At 47.9% G+C, this 17,640-nt stretch overlaps 1 protein-coding gene across 2 annotated transcripts in view; it reads right to left on the bottom strand.

The window, feature by feature from the left end:
• Nucleotides 1–17,640, bottom strand: part of FANCG (FA complementation group G) — a 574,353-nt gene that overhangs the window by 152,725 nt on the left and 403,988 nt on the right. For both annotated transcript variants that reach the window (XR_011280595.1, XM_069626811.1), the window contains exon 9: nt 1,926–1,992. Coding sequence is in view for 1 of the 2 variants with exons in the window: in XM_069626811.1 (XP_069482912.1) it covers nt 1,926–1,992 (67 nt within the window). In the remaining variant the exon portion in view is untranslated. The remainder of the gene's footprint in view (nt 1–1,925; nt 1,993–17,640) is intronic.

Genomic DNA, 17,640 nt, shown 5'->3' with positions numbered 1-17,640 from the left:
GACGCCTCCTTCAGAGTGCGAACTTTCCTCCACACAGACGCTTATTGAGGTTGAAATGGTGAGGCCATTATTGGGAGTTTATGAGCTTGCCATTCGGGCTGTTCTCAGCTCCTTGGTGTTTAAAAGAATTCATGAAGCCCATAGCGGTGAAACGCAGAGAGGAAGGTTGCTGCCTCATTCTATACCTGGATGGCATGATACTCTTATCACAGGTGAAGGAAGTTATACCACCTTCTCGACTTGGTGCCGTAGATATTCTTTGGAGCCTGGGATTTCTTGTGGATTGTGAGAAATTGTACCTGACACCATCCCAAGACGATGGAGTTTCTGGGGTTTATGATAGACACAGTAAAAGCATTGCTCAGGCTGCCAAGACCAAAGGTACATACGATCAAGAAGGAGATTCAGATCCTTCTGAACAAGAACTGCTTCTCCAGACCTAGTCATATAGTCAGAGTCAGACGCTAGCAGACAAGGGTGGGGAGCCAGATGGGGAGACCTTCCCACAGGAGGGAAATGGTCAGGGCAAGAGCGCAGCCTACACAAACTGCATAGAGCTCTTGGCAGGCTCCTTCGTAAATGGTGTTAGCCAAGGACAAAGTGAGTTGTTGACAAAATATCAGCATTGAGGTACATCAACCACCTAAGGGGTATGAGATCGAGACTACTGGTCGAGATGCCTAGGCCTATATCAATAACAGCAAGTACCTCCCAGGGCTATCAAACGTGGTAGCTGACTGGAACTCGAGATACCTTGATGAGATACCTTTCATGAGGGCTGCTGCAGACTGCTTCTGCAGTCTGCAGCAGCAATGGGGTGCTTTAAAGATGTGACAGGGAGCCCCGGCAATGCACGCACAGATGAGGAACACACACAGGCTGCTTGTGGGCAACAGGGACCCTTGACAGCACTCTGGGTTAGGCAGGAGCGGTTTTGGAGATGTATGGGCCTCTGCACCGGCTAGCTCTGGCCCACTTAAGGCCTGAGTTTGGGCCATATACACCCACACATGCACTCTGGCTTCACTTTTTAAATTGGATTTTTTGCTATGTAAAACGACTCCGACCCTATACCCCCAAGGGTTGCCATCCTACAAATATGGAGGCAGGGGAGCGGAACATACAAATATAAACAGTAAAAATGAATAAAAGGTATCTACTAACAAGTTGACTAAATGTCCTGTAAAATAGGACAGTGTACCATCACTCTTATCCACAGAACATGGTGTAGAAGCCCCGTTTTTACCTCTATTGATGTAGTCTGCACACATGCACATTAAATTAAGGTAGGATATGCTGTGGGGAAGGGGAATGTAGATGCAGAGCAAGAACACAGAGGCGAAGGCACAGCAGAGAATAGTGAGAAATAAGACACTGGGTCAGTGCACACCAAGTAAGGGGGGGCTGGCACAAAGGGGGCTATTTAGAGGTGCAAGAAGAAGATAGCAGGCTGATACGGGCCTGCTGTTTGGTGATTGAGAGGGAGGTGGTGGAGGGGAAAATGGGGAAGCAGGAGTCTCTTCTCCTCACCTCTACTGATAACATAAATATAGACCTAAAACACCCTGAATGTATAAAAATCATAATGAAAGTTATCATTTGTTCTAGTCATAATTTCACCTTGTTAAATTGAAATATATCATGGCATCATAAATATGACAAGGATTGTCATGATGGAAAGCTACCATAACAGGCAAATCACTATTTCCCATTAGGCATTGCATGGAGTGTGAAGACTGCATCAGCGAGCTGACATTTAATTCAACCTTCACAACAAAAATGCCTTCCCATGATCCAATGTAAATGTTAGATGGATAATTCTCAACCAATTTTTTTATCACCAGCTTTCTTCGTTTTAAATGCTGCATGGGGTACCAGAAGTAAGAATAGGAAAAAAATGTCCTCCCAATTCTGCTTCTACTCACCTGCTGATCTGATCCCTCATGCAGCGCGGCAAGCAGGTCAAGATAATGTTCCACAGCCTCCTCAAACCTTGAGCACAGCAAAAAGAAAAGCAGGATCAGAAACAAGGACACAAATACTGTCTAGGGTCAGTGATTCTCAATGTGTTGCCCACGGGTCAGCACCATCGAAATGTTGCTCAACTGTTGCTCTGGGCCATGATGTGGAGGCCAAAAAGGAGGTGCTAAAGGGATTAGACCTCAATAGCAGTATGTCTAGGACTGTGATTTGTGCACTGTGAGTGAATTTTAGCCAATGAGCATGCTGTGTTTTCAGTGGGTTATGCACATTTATTTTGATGAAAATGTCCTTACTCGCTGCAGTGTCATTGTTACTAAGTTGTAATCTTCAGATAATTTGCCCAGCTGGCAAATGCATTAATGAGACAAGTAATTGAAAGACGTGCTCATGTTTGTGTCCTGGAAAAAATGGTCAACTTCTGTTCCTTTGTACAGCTTGTAAGTCGCATGCATACCCAACATTCCTCAAACAATGTGCATTTCAGTGTGTTTGTATACAAGTGTGCTTTGTGGTTGATGTCCCCATGCATTATTTATATTTATCAGGATAAAAACTGTCCGTATTTGATATTCTGTCCATATGGTGGACAGATGAGGCAAATGCCTGCCAAATGTTGCATAATTCAATAATTTGCTTTATATTCAAATCCAATTGAGTTCCTAAGATTTAATTAACAAAACCATGAATCCAAATACATAGATAACACAAAAACACGGACATATGACGTGATCTTGAAATTATCAAGGTTTTGACCAATGTTTGCAAATAAACTTCATGGAAAATCCCTTTTGGAGGGGAGGAAATGTGCCTCAAATTATTCAAAAATTGTTATTTAATTCCTAACCTTTTTTCACCAATGTAACATATCAGTGTGCTTTAAAATGCACAATTTGTCGTTACATGTCAAAAGAATACTTTGTGGTAACTGCCAAAACCCCAAAACCCGCCAAAACCCCAGTGAAATTATCTGTAGATATGTAGATCAATATTACTGGTCTTGTATGCTTAGGAATGCACCATCAGCAACTAAAGATCCCAGAAAATCCTTGGATACAGCTAAAAAACAGTGTTCCATTTGTCACCAATTTTACTGTCTAAACATTTGCATTAAATGTATTGACATTTTTTGGGGCGATAACCTGAATCAGCTGGGTAATGCTTTAGTTCTTCCATATTTTTGAACAACCTGACTGGCGGTTCCATCAAAAAATCTCCTACTTACCACTTAATTTCCTCAAGAATTCCTGAAAAAAAAAAACATTCTAAATTTCCTAGACTAGAATTGCACATGGTTGAGAAAACGTAAGAACTGCAAACTAATATGTTCTATTAGCGATCATTTTTCTACTAACTGAGAGTTAATATATCCCATCACAGGGTGAGGACATGGACAACCTGGTGATCCCAATTGAAAAAGAGAGCATAAAGTACTGGGTGATACAGATACCTAGAAACCTAGACGACTTATACATGGTTAATTAACCCCCGCTGCTACATAAACTTTTCAGGGACATGGGAGGTGTGGTCGAGGCTTACCTTGTTATGGCTCGGTAGAGTAAATGCAGTTAAAATGACATTGCTCCCCAATGTACTGTATGTATACCAGGTTCTGCCCATTTTCACAGAGCTGAAGCAGCAGATAAACAAATTCATATGGCAAGGACAGAAACAGAGGGTGCATACAGGGTGCTGATACAGTAGAAGGAGAGGGGAGGGGAGGAGTAGGTTTGCCAGATATGTTCACGTATTATAGGGTGGCACCATTCAGGGCGTTGATCCCCCACTCATGCGCAGAAGCAATGGGTGCTCATTGAGAATTATCAGTGGTGGCCAGTCACGCTAGGAGAATGGCTTTGGGCACAACAAAGGGTGGTTCCGCGGTAGATACATGGGCATCACATTATGGGCCAGTTGTGAGCAGTACGGAAAAATAAAAGGGAGATGAGCAGAGTCATGACGTGGCTGTCGCCTGCTAAACCACATATGGCCTCCCCACCCCAATACGAGAATACATCCCTGATCATAGCCGGTTTCAAAACTGGTTTGTGGCTGGACTGGAGAGAGTGGGGCAGGCAGTGAAAGGGAGAGGAGTTTGTGGAGATAACGCTCCTGGAGGAGAGTTTGGGCATAGGGGCACTGCCAGTGTTTAAATACCTTCAGCTTAAAGGAGTGCTGATGTCAGGGAGATGAAAGGAAGCTCTGCAGAGGGGGCTCATGGCTACAATGCGGTATTAAGTAATAACACGGTCATGAGGAGACAGATTTCAAAACTGTACCAGACCTTGCTCGCCGCACTGGGTGGGCACATTGAAATGAACAGGAGAAGCTGGGAGAAAGATATGGGGCTGGAGCTGGATGATGTGCAATGGAGAATGTTATGGAGGAGTGCCCATAGAACATCAATAGCGCGCCTATATAAGCTGCATGGTATCAAACTATTGCATAGATGGCAATGATACCCAGGGCGGCTATCGAAGATATTTAAGGGATAGGTCCTAGGTGTTGGAGAGGTTGTGGCCAGCACTCTGATTATTGGCACATGTGGTGGGGGTGCAAGGAGATGCAAAGCTTCTGGAAGGAGGTCTTGGGATGAATATAGGATTTGGAGGCAGTGGAGAGGTGCCTTGACCCCATGCTGGTGCTGTATGGAGTGGAAGTGGTGGAGGGGGAGTGGAGGAGGCTACATCATATGACCCATTTTCTATTATTGGCAGCACTCGCATGCCTGGCGGCCGAATGGAAGAGAGCGCAGCTCCCTAGTAAGTGTTAATGAGCCATGAAAGCTCTTGATACATATGAGATGGAGCAACTGAACGGGTTATTGCACGATCAGAAATCATCACGTGCAATGGAATGGTTTGCCTTCCTTACTAAATCTGGACCCCGGAAAGCAGGAAGTGCAACAGAAAGGGCGAAAGGTAGCGTGGGGGATGAAGGTTATGCCCACTGCAACTGGGAAGAAGGGGTTTGAAGGTAGGAGAATTCATTGAGCTGACCCATGGCCCAACAGTTAGTGGCAGGCCCCCACTGCCAGAGGTGGTCACAAATGGTGTGCTGTACATTGGACTTTTACACTGCATCACTCTGCTACAAAGGGGTGGGAGGGGAAAGTTGAGGGGGGGAGATAAAAGGGGATGTATGCTGGAAGGGTGGGAGGGCAGCACCTGTATTGTCAGGGTAGAAATGTTAAAAAAATACAGTTGTGGACATGTGATTGATATGATCTTGTTATGCCTTAGTTTGCATTGTTGCAACCGTCAAAAATTGAACTTAAAGAATATATCCCGTACAAAAATAGATGTTTCTCACCATTTTATTAGATATGCAAATTTTGCTAATTCGCCATAAAAGGTGGCAGACCCCTGGTATAGGTGCTTGATCAAGAGTCTGGACCACACAAAGTCTACACAACGCTGCATGTAGATGTTTGGGACTCTTTATTACATTCATAACTTTAGAACTGTATCTGGGAGTTAGGAAGTAAACAGAACATATTTATAAAGACTACCGAAAAATACAGACATAAAAATCAAAAGGATTACTTGTCTTTAACTGTGTTTTCCAGCAGAAATACCACCAATAGGTTAAAATGCTTTGAATACTTCCCTGTCATCAGATTATATTTCTATTTAAGGAAGTGGTGCCTCATTACGGGTTTGGCAGTAAATCTGCTGAATTATTGCCATACTCATTTACTGTGACTGCCACCTGGTCCTGTGGGTTTACCACAGGATTACAATTGGAGGAAGGGCAGAGTTAATCTTCATTCCAAGGGGATTTTGGCGGAATTACAGTGATTGGCAATCTTGTCACAGTAATTCTGCCAATATGTAGCCTTAAAGTGGTGGATTTACCTCCAGGATGATGTTGGAGAAAAATCTTCCACTTCAAGGTCCAGGTTGTAGTTCGGCAGTGTGGTGAAACCAGGCGTAATTCCCTTCCTGTCAAAAAAAGTGGCGGCAACGGACCACTTGTGTTTCTCCACACTCCCAAACTTGTATTGAGGACCATGGTATTTCAACACCAAGTAGGTACAGATAAGCTTGCAGTAGCGAGCGCATTCCAGCCCAGAAGTGCCTTACTACAGAATTTTGATCAGTGGACAATGAGCCACGTGATGCTAGAGGAAGGGACTGGGACTCCTCTGTGCAATTCAATAAAAACAGTTTAACATGTAGCCGATCTACATTATGCTGCTTACAATAAACTACAACCCCTAAAAAGTACAATACAGAAGGACGTCCATCCTTCCACTGCTCACTGGTTCTCTCTGGAGGTTTTGGTGGCTAGACAAACTAAATGAGCCGCAGACATTGCCGACTTCATCACAACTGAAGACTTGGACTTCCTAGCCATAACGGAAACGTGGCTACATGCAGCTGCGGGTCCCACACTGTCCTTGGCAATTCCTGACAACTATGACATTATCAGATGTGATAGAGATTCCAGCCAATCCAAGGGTGGTGGTATCGCATTTGTATTTAAAAAATCCATTGAACTTAGAGCATCCCCTAATTTACAGAACCCCTCTGCAGAGTAACTCTGTTAAACTTCACTATCACCAAACCAAACTGCTACTGTAGACCTTATTTACAGACCACCAGGACCCATCTCCTCATTTTTAGAGGATATATCATCTCTTCTAACTGCAAATACTAAGCCTAAATCTCAAATTATATTACTTGGTGACCTTAATTTTGGATACCTAGATCCACATTACCACAAAGCCACTGACCTGGCTAACTCCCCATCAGACTTCGGTTTCTCCCACCATATTCAAGAGCACACACACATCAAAGAGAGAACCCTTGACTCGCTTACCGCTCTTAACTGTACCATTAATCAGGTGACTGTGATACCATGCATCTGATCTGACCACCATAAGATTACCTTTGCTATCAAAGCCAACCCTCTTAGCCCTAAACCTAGTATTGCACCGTCTATACACACTCGCAAACAAAAAGGACATAGCTAAGGAGAAGTTGCTCTCACTCATCCAAACCACTCTTAATAACGCCTCGGCTTCCTGCTCCGCTCCCACAGTCTTAGTAGACATCTACAACCAAACGATCTTAAAAGCATTGGACACCATAGCCACGCTCAAATTATGTAAACCAAAGCCTCAGGCGCATCTTAATTCATGGTTTACACCACATCTACACAACTTACGGAAATCCAAATGAAATGCTGAGGCACAATGAAAAGGACTACCAACTGAAGCTAACAAAAATACCTTGACTATCGCCTCATCCAACTACAAAGAAGCGATCCTCTTAGCAAAAAAAGAGGTATACAAAAAAGCATCCTTCAGGCTGAATCTAACACGAAAGAGCTCTTCACGATCCTCAAAGAATTAGAATCTCGCCACCTCTAACAAGTGCAATACTGACACCACATGGTGTAATAATATCCAAAAAGTGCTACTTGATAAAAATCGCTATCCTACAGACCAAAATTAACAATAAAAAATGCAGCCTATCTGCTGACCTACCGGCTAACCCTGTTACTAATAAGTCACTAGCACCTAAACACTCCTTCAAACCATTCTGTTTTTCTACTCTAATTATCTGGGAAGTGGAAAATATCATTAATAAGATTAAACTGTCCAATTGTCAAGGTGACTCCTGCCCTGCATCTATCATCAAGGAAGCAGCCCACGATCTAGCCCCTTTCATTACCACATTAATTAATGCTTCATTCAAATCTGGTACTGTCCCTGATAACCTTAAGGATGCTTGGTCATCCCCTTAATCAAAAAACCTAACATTGATCCTGATAACCCGTCAAACTACAGACCCATTACTACAGTGCCATTTCTACTGAAAATTCTCGACCGTGCTGCTTACCTACAAATTCAGGCCTATCTTGAAGATAACAAACTCCTGGGTCTTCGTCAATCAAGTTTCAGACCAAGACACGGTACGGAAACTGCATTGATCGATCTAAAAATGCAAATTGAGGACCTAAAAGACAAGGGTAAACTGGCCCTCCTTCTCCTGCTCGACCTCTCGGCAGCTTTTGATTTGGTCGAACATCAAACACTTTGCCATCACCTGGAAATTGCTGCCCACTTCTAAGAGGAGGCCACGTCATGGATTAGGTCCTTCCTGGCAAACAGAACAATGAGGGTATTCTCCCCATCAGCGTCTGCTGTACCTTCGCCAGTCGTATGTGAGGTCCCGCAAGGGTCCTGTGTCTCCCCACACTATACAATGTATTTATGAAGCCACTCTTTGATATCTTGGATTTGCTGGGTGTCATCTACACAAACTACGCAGAGGACACCCAGATACTGATCCCCATCACAGGTGACTACGTGATTGACTCAAAAGCACACAACCAAGTCTACACAGTCATTTAAGTGTGGATGGCACATCATGGGCTTTGCTTGAACGATGACAAGACAGTTACTTTTCCTAGGCTCACATACAAGACTAAACAAACTGGACGCGGCGTTCAAATCGTTCATCATTGATGGAAACTCCATCAAGGTGTCCAATGACACAAAAACCCTTGGCATCTATCTAGACTCCACCTGATCTCTTCAGCGACAAACCAATGCAGTAGCCTCTTCAGCAGCCTATACATGTAAGATCATAACAGCATGCAGACCCCTCCTTACAACAAATAAGTGCATTATACTGGCCAGAACACTGATAATGTCACAAATTGACTATTGTAATGCTCTTTACCTTGGGGCCAGCCAAAGAAACATTAACAAACTTCAGGTTACCCAGAATAATGCCATTATGGCTGCACTCAACTTTCCTAGGAAACGTCACATTTCAGACACCAGACAGAGACTTCACTGGCTCCCGGTCGCACATAGAATATCACTGAAAACCCTCGCCATTGCACACAAGTGCCAAGCTAACATCGCCCGGAATACCTAGAAAACCGCTTCACGATCCACACGGCCTTCCGCCCTTTAAGATCCCCTTAAACTCATCCATTGACCATTCCAAGATTTAAACTGCAAAAAGCAGGTGGGACCAGCTTCCCAGTACTCACTGGCAAACTTTGGAATACTCTCCCTAGCACACTCAGACGAGCCTTGCTTCCCTGCCTTCAAATGCAAAACAAAAAAATGGATCTGCGAGCAGGATCCAGTGGCATCTCGTTTATAATGCTCAACTGATTATGATTTCTGCTTATCTAACTCTGCACTTTTTGACTGTAAACATCTGTTCCTCTAATCACTGCAATATTTGTACATCGTAACAAAGATGTAATCTATGTAACTATGTACTACGTAAGCAATGCGCCCAGATGCCCCCGGGCCAGGCGCGCAACACAATAAAATAAATACAAATACAGAAAGAGAATGGAGGAAACACACCAATATAAACTCCTTAGCCCTCTACAAGGAGTCAGCGAAGGCATATAAAGAGACTATCATGGCCGCTAAAAGAGCGAGCCTGGAAAACCGCATCTTTGAAGCCAAATCAAGCTCCAGGGAGCGCTTTCAAATCCTAAATGAGTTAAAGGGAAAAAAAAGAATCACAGTTACTGGTGGATGATGCCTGGTGCCAGAGGCTGCACGACTGCGTGGCCTTAAAAGTTAGCCAACACCTAAGTAGCATCTCAAAGAATATGCAACCCCCCCAGGCAGTGACTCCTGACCTTGAATATCCTGGGCCGAAAGAGGCTGAGACTGATTGCTTCTCCATTAACTATGTTACAATCGGGGAACTGACTGAAATAGTAGGCAATATTAAACCCACTCGATGTATAGGGGATATTTTCTCTTCAACATTGTGAAAGGAATTTTTTCCCAGTTTCGCCCCACTATTATGAATCGCTCTTTTCAGGAGGGGAAGGTCCCTGGCTGTATTAAAGAGGCATGGATCACCCCTCTATTGAAAAAGGATGGTCTCGACCCCTCGGTCCCCCTTAACTACCGTCCAATCACCAATATTTGGTTTCTATTGAAAATCTTCGACAAGGTAGCATGTACCTAGTACAACACCTTTGTCGAGGAAAATTAATTTCTGTCCAGTAGCCAGTCTGGTCTTAGAAAACATCACGGGTCAGAAACAGCCCTGCTGGAGGTTAGATCCACCATTGCTGGAATTGTCGACCGAGGCAAATTCGCTTTGCTGCTCTTGTTAGACCTCTCCGCCGCGTATGACCTGGTGGGCCATGGTAAGCTGGCGGACAGGCTAAATGTTCGAAACTTGCTGCCAACTGGTTTAGATCCTTTCTGGGCCCCAGGAGAGCCAAAGTAGCTGTGGGTGATCACAAGTCTAGAGAAGTTTTACTGTGGTGTGGGGTTCCACAGGGATTGCGTGTATCACCTCTTCTTTATAATCTCTATTCTATACCTTTCTTTGACCTGCTCGATAGCATGGGTGTCAAGCACGCAAACTACGAGGATGACACACAGATCATCCTGGAACTATTCAGTGATTACGAGGTTGACACGCTTCTCATTAGTAGGATGTTGACACCATCGAAGACGGGATGGACAGGGGGGCGTGGCCAGCATGCGAGAGCGGAGGACGTGAACTTTGTGTGCTTCGCTGGCCGCCAATGAAATCCAAATATCCTGTTTGGCGGTACGATTTTTAATGAATTTTGCAACACAACGGTGTAAGCGTCCTGTGGTGCCAGTGACGGAGGCAAAGATCTGCTTTATACTCGTTCAGCACATAACCGTCAGACAAGGTGCTGCGCAATGCATGGATAAATACCTCCCAAGATTGCCGCTGGAGCGAAGCGGAGGAAGGGATAACAAGCCGGGGAAGACCTACTGCGGGATTCGATGGAGAAGAGGCACCCGTGGGGAGAGCCGGAGACTTGGCAGCAAGGACCCGCTGCGCTAACGGCCAGTAGAGACCCCGGTCCCCAAGCCACACCGACAGGGGACAGGAATAACGTCCACGGCAAAGTCCCCCGAGGAGCTCCTTGCTTCGTGAGCGAAGAGACCCTGCGTCAGTGCCTCCCTGAAACTGAGACGAGCTGGAACTGCCGGAGGAGAGGTGACGAGGAAACCTTCCCAAGCCGCGATCCGGCCTGGTTGTCCTCTCTCCGGACGACCTTGCTGTGGGCCGGGGAGGACAAGGGAGAGCAGAGCGGTGGCAGGTGCGGACCGGAGTTCGCCAGGGACCCGAGCAGTTGCCAGACCGGATCACCTGGCCGACTCTCTAGCTGGTCGACAGAGTGGAGAAGGCGATCCTGAGAGATGGCAACATTGAGGCACCGACGTACAGGTACACCCCATTCATAATGGGCTCTTGAGTGTGCCGGTGGCCGGGAGTGGAGGTGCGCGGGGAGTGCACTGGGGGTGTGGGAAGCCGAAGCTGACTGGAACTGCTGCGAGATAGCCCCGGCCCCCCACAACTCTGATTTGAAATAGCGGACAATAAAGGGACAAACAGGCCTGGAACGGGAACCCGCCACCACCACCAGGCCGGGAGACTCATCAACCCCTCCCCATAGCACTAAACGGTGCCAGGTGACAAAGAAGGGGCCACCCACCCTTGCCCTAAAACCGCACTGAACCCTTGCAGGGCGCCTGATCCCGCTGCAACACCACTGGCACACGCAAGCACCGCGTGGCTCTTGGGACACACCTGCAACAACGGGAGGTGGCCCCTCCGAGGTGTCAAACTTGTGACCCTGTGGGAAAAGGCGGCCTCCACCCCTGGACGGTCACAGAAGCTTTACAATCCAACTAAACACAGAGGTGGCAGGGAACCATATTATATAATAACCGGATCGCCTAGTCAATGCAGGGTTCAACCGCTGCAATAAACCTGCGCCACAGCATTGCACCCCCGAGTTGCAGCGGTTGCCACATCGGAACGCATACCTGCCTTCCTCCCGATGTATCCAGAAGGCACTGATATTGTGGGAAGAAACACTGGACCAGCTGCCCTCGAGGACCTAATCCCTGGTGCAATCAACTGTCGTCATAAAGGTGACAGAGGCACCTGGGACCGGAAGGAGGCAACCTGGGACCATTAGGTGGGAACGACAGTCTCAGAACAAACCAGCACGTCCCAGTAACGTGGTGGCACGGTAGGTGCACTTCAAAGACACACCGCCCTGAAACCTCACAGCGAGGTCTCCGGCAGCGCCCCGTAAAGGGACAACTCATTATCCGGTCACTGCCAAAAGGGTGGGCCCACCTGGCCGGGATATCGGACCTCTTGGTCCAAGGCCCCGACTTTACAGAGCCCTTGCTCCGCTAGTGGACAACAGTGCAGACAACGCTACAGCAGAGAGAAGCCCGACGAGACATCGGCCGGGGCTCTCCCTCCCCAGTCCCCTGCCGCACATTACTGGAGAGCTGGAAAGGCTCGCAATGAGCCAGGGGCTGCACCCACATAGGGCAAGCAACATCTGACACCCGATCGCCGGGGAGGGACCACTACGGTACTCGGACCTGCAGATAACCCAGGAGCGCAGGCGACACTCTGCCCTGTCACCCCGCCGTGCCAGACCTGCGGCACCGGTGGAGGGAATGATGGGCAAGGACAAAAGCAGGAAAACCACAACATAGAGCACTATGGACCAGTACGCCACCAGTTCCTCTGCCGCGCCTCTGGATGCGGGAGTGCAACAGACCCCAGCACCACCAGACAACTCTCTGACACTGAAGGACATGATGGCAGCAATCGCCAATTCCCGCTCCTCGATGGAGAAAAAGATGGACAGTATAGCAGTTGAGGTGTCTTTCCTCCATCATGATCTTCAAAAACTCACGGCCCGCACGGGAGAAGTAGAACATCGGGTGTCCGGAGTGGAGGACGGCCTCGGCGACGTACAACAGCAAGTATTGCAGGCATTAATGCACCTAAAAACGCTGGAAGCACGAGTAGACGAGAGTGAGGGCCGAGCGCGCAGAAGTAATATCCACATACTGGGTCTTCTAGAAAATACAGAGAGGACCAGTATGGAGCTCTTCTTGGAACAATGGTTGGCTGATTTTTTTTTGCACCCAAAACCCTCTCAAAGTTCTTCACCATCAAACTGGCGCACAGGATCCCAGCGGGCAGACCAATTCCTGGATCGTCCCCGAGAATGGTCATAGCCAAACTTTTGAATTATCGTGACAGGGATGCAATACTACAGATGGCCCGAACAAAAGGGTCGATTACATACTATGGCAGCAAGATCGCCTTCTTCCCAGATTACACCCGAGAGGTTCAATGGGCCAGACAATCATTTGAACACCTCAAGAGGAAGCTACACTCGATGAATGTGAAGTACGGGCTGCTATTCCCGGCCCACCTCCGGATACAACACCAGGGTACCACCGTCCATTTCACCGACCCGCAAGAAGCATGGAAATGGGCTGAAACTCATATTGAAGGGGAATGGTCAGCGCTGCTCGCCGGGAACCGACCGCGTCAAGAAAGACCCCTGAGGCAGCACATTCCACAAGAAATGCCAGAGCCGGAAGGAAATGCGGAATAACAAAGACAGACAAACACTTAAAGCTAATGAGACACGGCAACTACTTACCGGCTAACAAAGGAGGGACCGCCACCCCATCGCTCACCAGCCTCACCAACGCTGTACTCGCCACCATACTTTGGCATCAGCGACCAAGATGGCACTAGCGAACCCCCGGCACCTGTGCGGGACAGTAAGTACCAGAAGCAACTGAATTAGTGAAGTTAGTTTAGTTAGTTGAGCTGTAGCGCCAGTTCCCCAGCGCTACCATGTTCAGGCGAGGGATACTTCAGGTTGGGGTGGAGTAGAGGGAGGGGGCTAGGGGAAATGTTTTCGGACATAGGGTAGTTGTACCAGTTGTACCGCCACTCATGAGTCTGCCACGCACCTTTGTTTGGACACACTCATTCTTGCTCCATGTGACCGCTGTGTTCCCAACTGCAAACGTACCAAACGCTTATCACATATGCCACCACACCCTGCTCAACAGTACTTTCAACGCAGATTATGACCACACAACAGCTGAACAAATCCCACTAGCAACTCCAGACGGCCTTAAAACCCTCAAATTCCTTACATGGAATGTAAATGGTATGGGATCAAGCATTAAAAGACGCCTTATTGTTCAATACCTGAACAGGCGCTCCCCTGACGTGGCCCTCCTTACTGAAACCAACTTGGCAGGCTCCACTTGCCAGTTTTTCCGCAGAACTAACTACCATCTGGCGTTTCACACGGGGTACACCATGGGCACCAGAGGCGGTTTGATACTCCTACATAAACGGCTCCCATTCGAGTTGTGCCGGGTGGAACAAGAGCGCAGTGGCCGATTTATGTTGGTACAGGGCACCCTTTGGGGGGATACTCTAGCTATATTAGCCATATACACTCCGCCCGGACTGGGGGAGGGCCTCCCGGGCCAGGTGACCACCCTATTAGCTAAACACCAACCGGATTTGTGGATCCTGGGTGGAGATTTTGACGACGTTCTTCAACAGCCGCGACAGAACTCACATCCGGAATCGTAACCCCAATATACCCACCAGATTGGCCACCTTTACAACAGCGCTGGGCCTATGTGACGTGTGGAGGGTACTCCACCCGGAAGAACAGGGCTACTCCTTCCACTCAGGAGCGCACGCGTCCCTTTCCAGGATAGACTACTTCTTTATACCAACCTCCAAGGCGTGTAGAGTCATTAAAGTAGAACTACTCCCCAGAGGTATCTCAGATCACTCCCCCTTGGAGATGGCGATCCGTACGAGTCAGCCACGACCCCCAAGGACGTGGTGACTCAACAACTATCGCGCCTCCTCGAATTCATAGAGTTCATCACCAAGAAATCGGAGGAGTACTTCGAGATTAACACAGGTTCGGTAGAGGACCCCATTATATTATGGGGGCGCACAAAGCAGTGCTCAGACGGGAGATGATTGCCTGGACGAGTAAAAGAATACCACAAGAAAGTGATCGAGGCAGAAAGGGAGGTAGAAAAATGGGACACTAAAGTACTTATTGGACACCTCCCCAGGAACACACCACTCTCTGATTAAGGCCAGAGAATCCCTTCACAACACAGCACTAAATAACGCAAAACAAGCACATAGGGAATCTACGACCAGACTCTGAGTGCAGGGATAAGGCGGGTAAGTTACTGGCCTGGCTGGAGAAACGTGAGGAAGGGCATAGATACGTCAGACAGACCCGTCCCGCCTGGGTGAAATCATGCTCCCACAAATATCAGAGCAACAAAGAACATGCCTCGATAGAGACTTAGAGGAAACCGAGATAGCGGAGGCCATAGCCCAGCTACAATCGGGGAAGACGCCGGGGCCCTAATGGATTCCCGGTCGAGACGTGGAAGAGATTAGGTAGCGATAAAATGGCTACTCCCCTCCATAAAATGTTTGTTGCAGCCAAAGAACAGGGTATTCTCCCAAGGGACCTTAGAAGGGCTAACATCATGGTAATCCCTAAGCAGGGGAAACCCTCCGAATCATGCGCATTATACAGACCAATATCGCTTATCAACGGCAAAGCCAGAATTCTCACGAAAGTGTTAGCCACTAGGCTCCACTCAGTCATATCCTCCTTGGTCCATCCTGACCAGTGTGGCTTCATGCCACACAGGTCGACTAGGATGAATTTACGCCAACTCCATTTACTACTAGAACGAGCCCCTATCCTCGAACCACCACTTGCCCTTCTGGCAGTTGATTTTGAGAAGGCGTTTGACTCAGTGACATGGGGAAGTCTATGGGTGACGATGAGACGCATGAGGAGCGGTGAATCCTTTATTAAATGGGTTCAGCTCTTATACGAGGAACCAGGTAAACGGCTGGTCCTCCAGAACCTTCCCACTGGGCAGGAGCACGAGGCAAGGCTGCCCGCTATCCCCCTTCTCTTTGCTCTGGCAATTGAGCCACTGGCACAATGGTTTCGACAGGTCACTACATGGCCGTAGGGGCGAGAAGACAGGGTTTCCCTCTTCGCGGACCACCAATTACTCTATTTGAGCGATCCACAACAGGCAGGCCCGATAGTAACCCAGATGTTGAGAGCCTTTGGGGAATTTAGCGGTCTAAAGGTAAATTGGGGCAAATCAGTCCTCTTTCCAGTTAAAGGAGGAGAGCAGGTGATCCCACGGGACACCCCCTACGGAGTGGAGAGGGAGGGATTTAACTACTTGGGCATATGAGTCTCTGGAAATCTCTCGGCCTACGTGCCTCGTAACTTGCACCCATTAACGGATCGCTTCGCTGAGGACGTGAGGCACTGGATGCTTCTCCCCCTCACGATAATGGGCAGAGCAGCGCTTTTTAAGATGCTGGCACTTCCATGTTTTATATATGTGCTACAGAATGCACCACACGCAATACCAGACTCAGAATTTGTCCGAGTCGAAAGTCTCCTTAGGAGGCTGATATGGCAGGGCGGGCAACCCCGCATCGCGTTAACAACACTGCAGAGGTCCGCAGAGGGGGGCATAGGAGTTCCACACCTTCAGTCCCATTATTGGGCTGCCCAGCTACAAGTGGTGAATGACCTACTTCACGGAGCGCAGGAACTCCCACATATCAGGGCGGAGACGTCCGTTGTACAAGACACTCCACCACTCGACAGCCTATTTCAAACCTTCCCAGATACCCTCCACAAACCACCTCCACACATATCGCAGTCATCTGGAGGCAGCCACATACACACATAGGCTGGGGGAACAGACTGACCTTAGCGCAACCGCTATGGCATAACTACATGCTCACCGAAGTGCGGAAACTGGCCATTAAATCCAGGTGAATAGAGGCTGGGAGAACCACTGTTGGAGATGCAATGATGGATGGTTCCATCCTCCCATTTGAGGCACTGCAACAAAAATTTGGAATCTCCGATAATGAGTACTTTTATTATCTGCCCCAATGGGCATAGGCAGGCACTCACAGAGGCACCAGAGTGCTCCCCCTGGAACACAACCTACTCCTGCAATGCATCACCACCAAAGTCACGTCAATCTTATACAAAGCTATTAATGCATTTGCCACACTGGACTTGGCTAGCCTCAAGACCAAGTGGGAAGGGGACGTAGGCCCCATAGAACCAGAAGACTGGATCCAGGTACTCATGCACCCACGCGAGATCGCTTTAGACTCCAAAATTAGATTGGTGCAGCTCAAGATACTACACTGGGTCTATTACCCTCGAGTTACCCTGTTTGGCTGGGTATTTGCCTCGGATCCCAACTGCTTGAAATGCCGGGAAAGGGAGTGCACATTCTTCCATTTGATCAGGGAATGGCCTTGGATACAAACCTTCTGGATACAATGTTGTCAAAGGCTGTCCGGGGTCCTGGGCCATACAGTGACATTGGAACCAGTGAAACTGCTGGTAGGGGTCCCAGATGAAAATGACTCGAAGAAGTGGGAGAGACTCTTCTTATCTAATGCAATGTGTTTAATTAAGCGTGATATTGCGCAAAAATGGGGATCCCCAGACTGTCCTACCTTAGGCCAATGGTCCGCTGAGATGGACATCTGCGCAGCGAAAGAACAGAATATATACTGCATGGGGATGCCCAACCAAGCTTGCCAAGATCTGGGGGAGGTGGGAAGAGGGTGTGTATTGAGGAACAATGGGTTGAAATGGATCGAAACAGTGGGCATACTCAATAAAATAGCGTTTGGTCAAATAGCTGCAGATACAAAGGAGCGGCGCGACGAACTCTACGACCCAACAAGGCGGCAAGATGGGTGGGGGTGA

The sequence above is a fragment of the Ambystoma mexicanum genome, chromosome 6p, assembly GCF_040938575.1.
Source record: "Ambystoma mexicanum isolate Mex_15411 chromosome 6p, UKY_AmexF1_1, whole genome shotgun sequence".
NCBI lineage: Eukaryota > Metazoa > Chordata > Amphibia > Caudata > Ambystomatidae > Ambystoma > Ambystoma mexicanum.
This window is presented reverse-complemented; position numbering and strand designations above follow the sequence as displayed.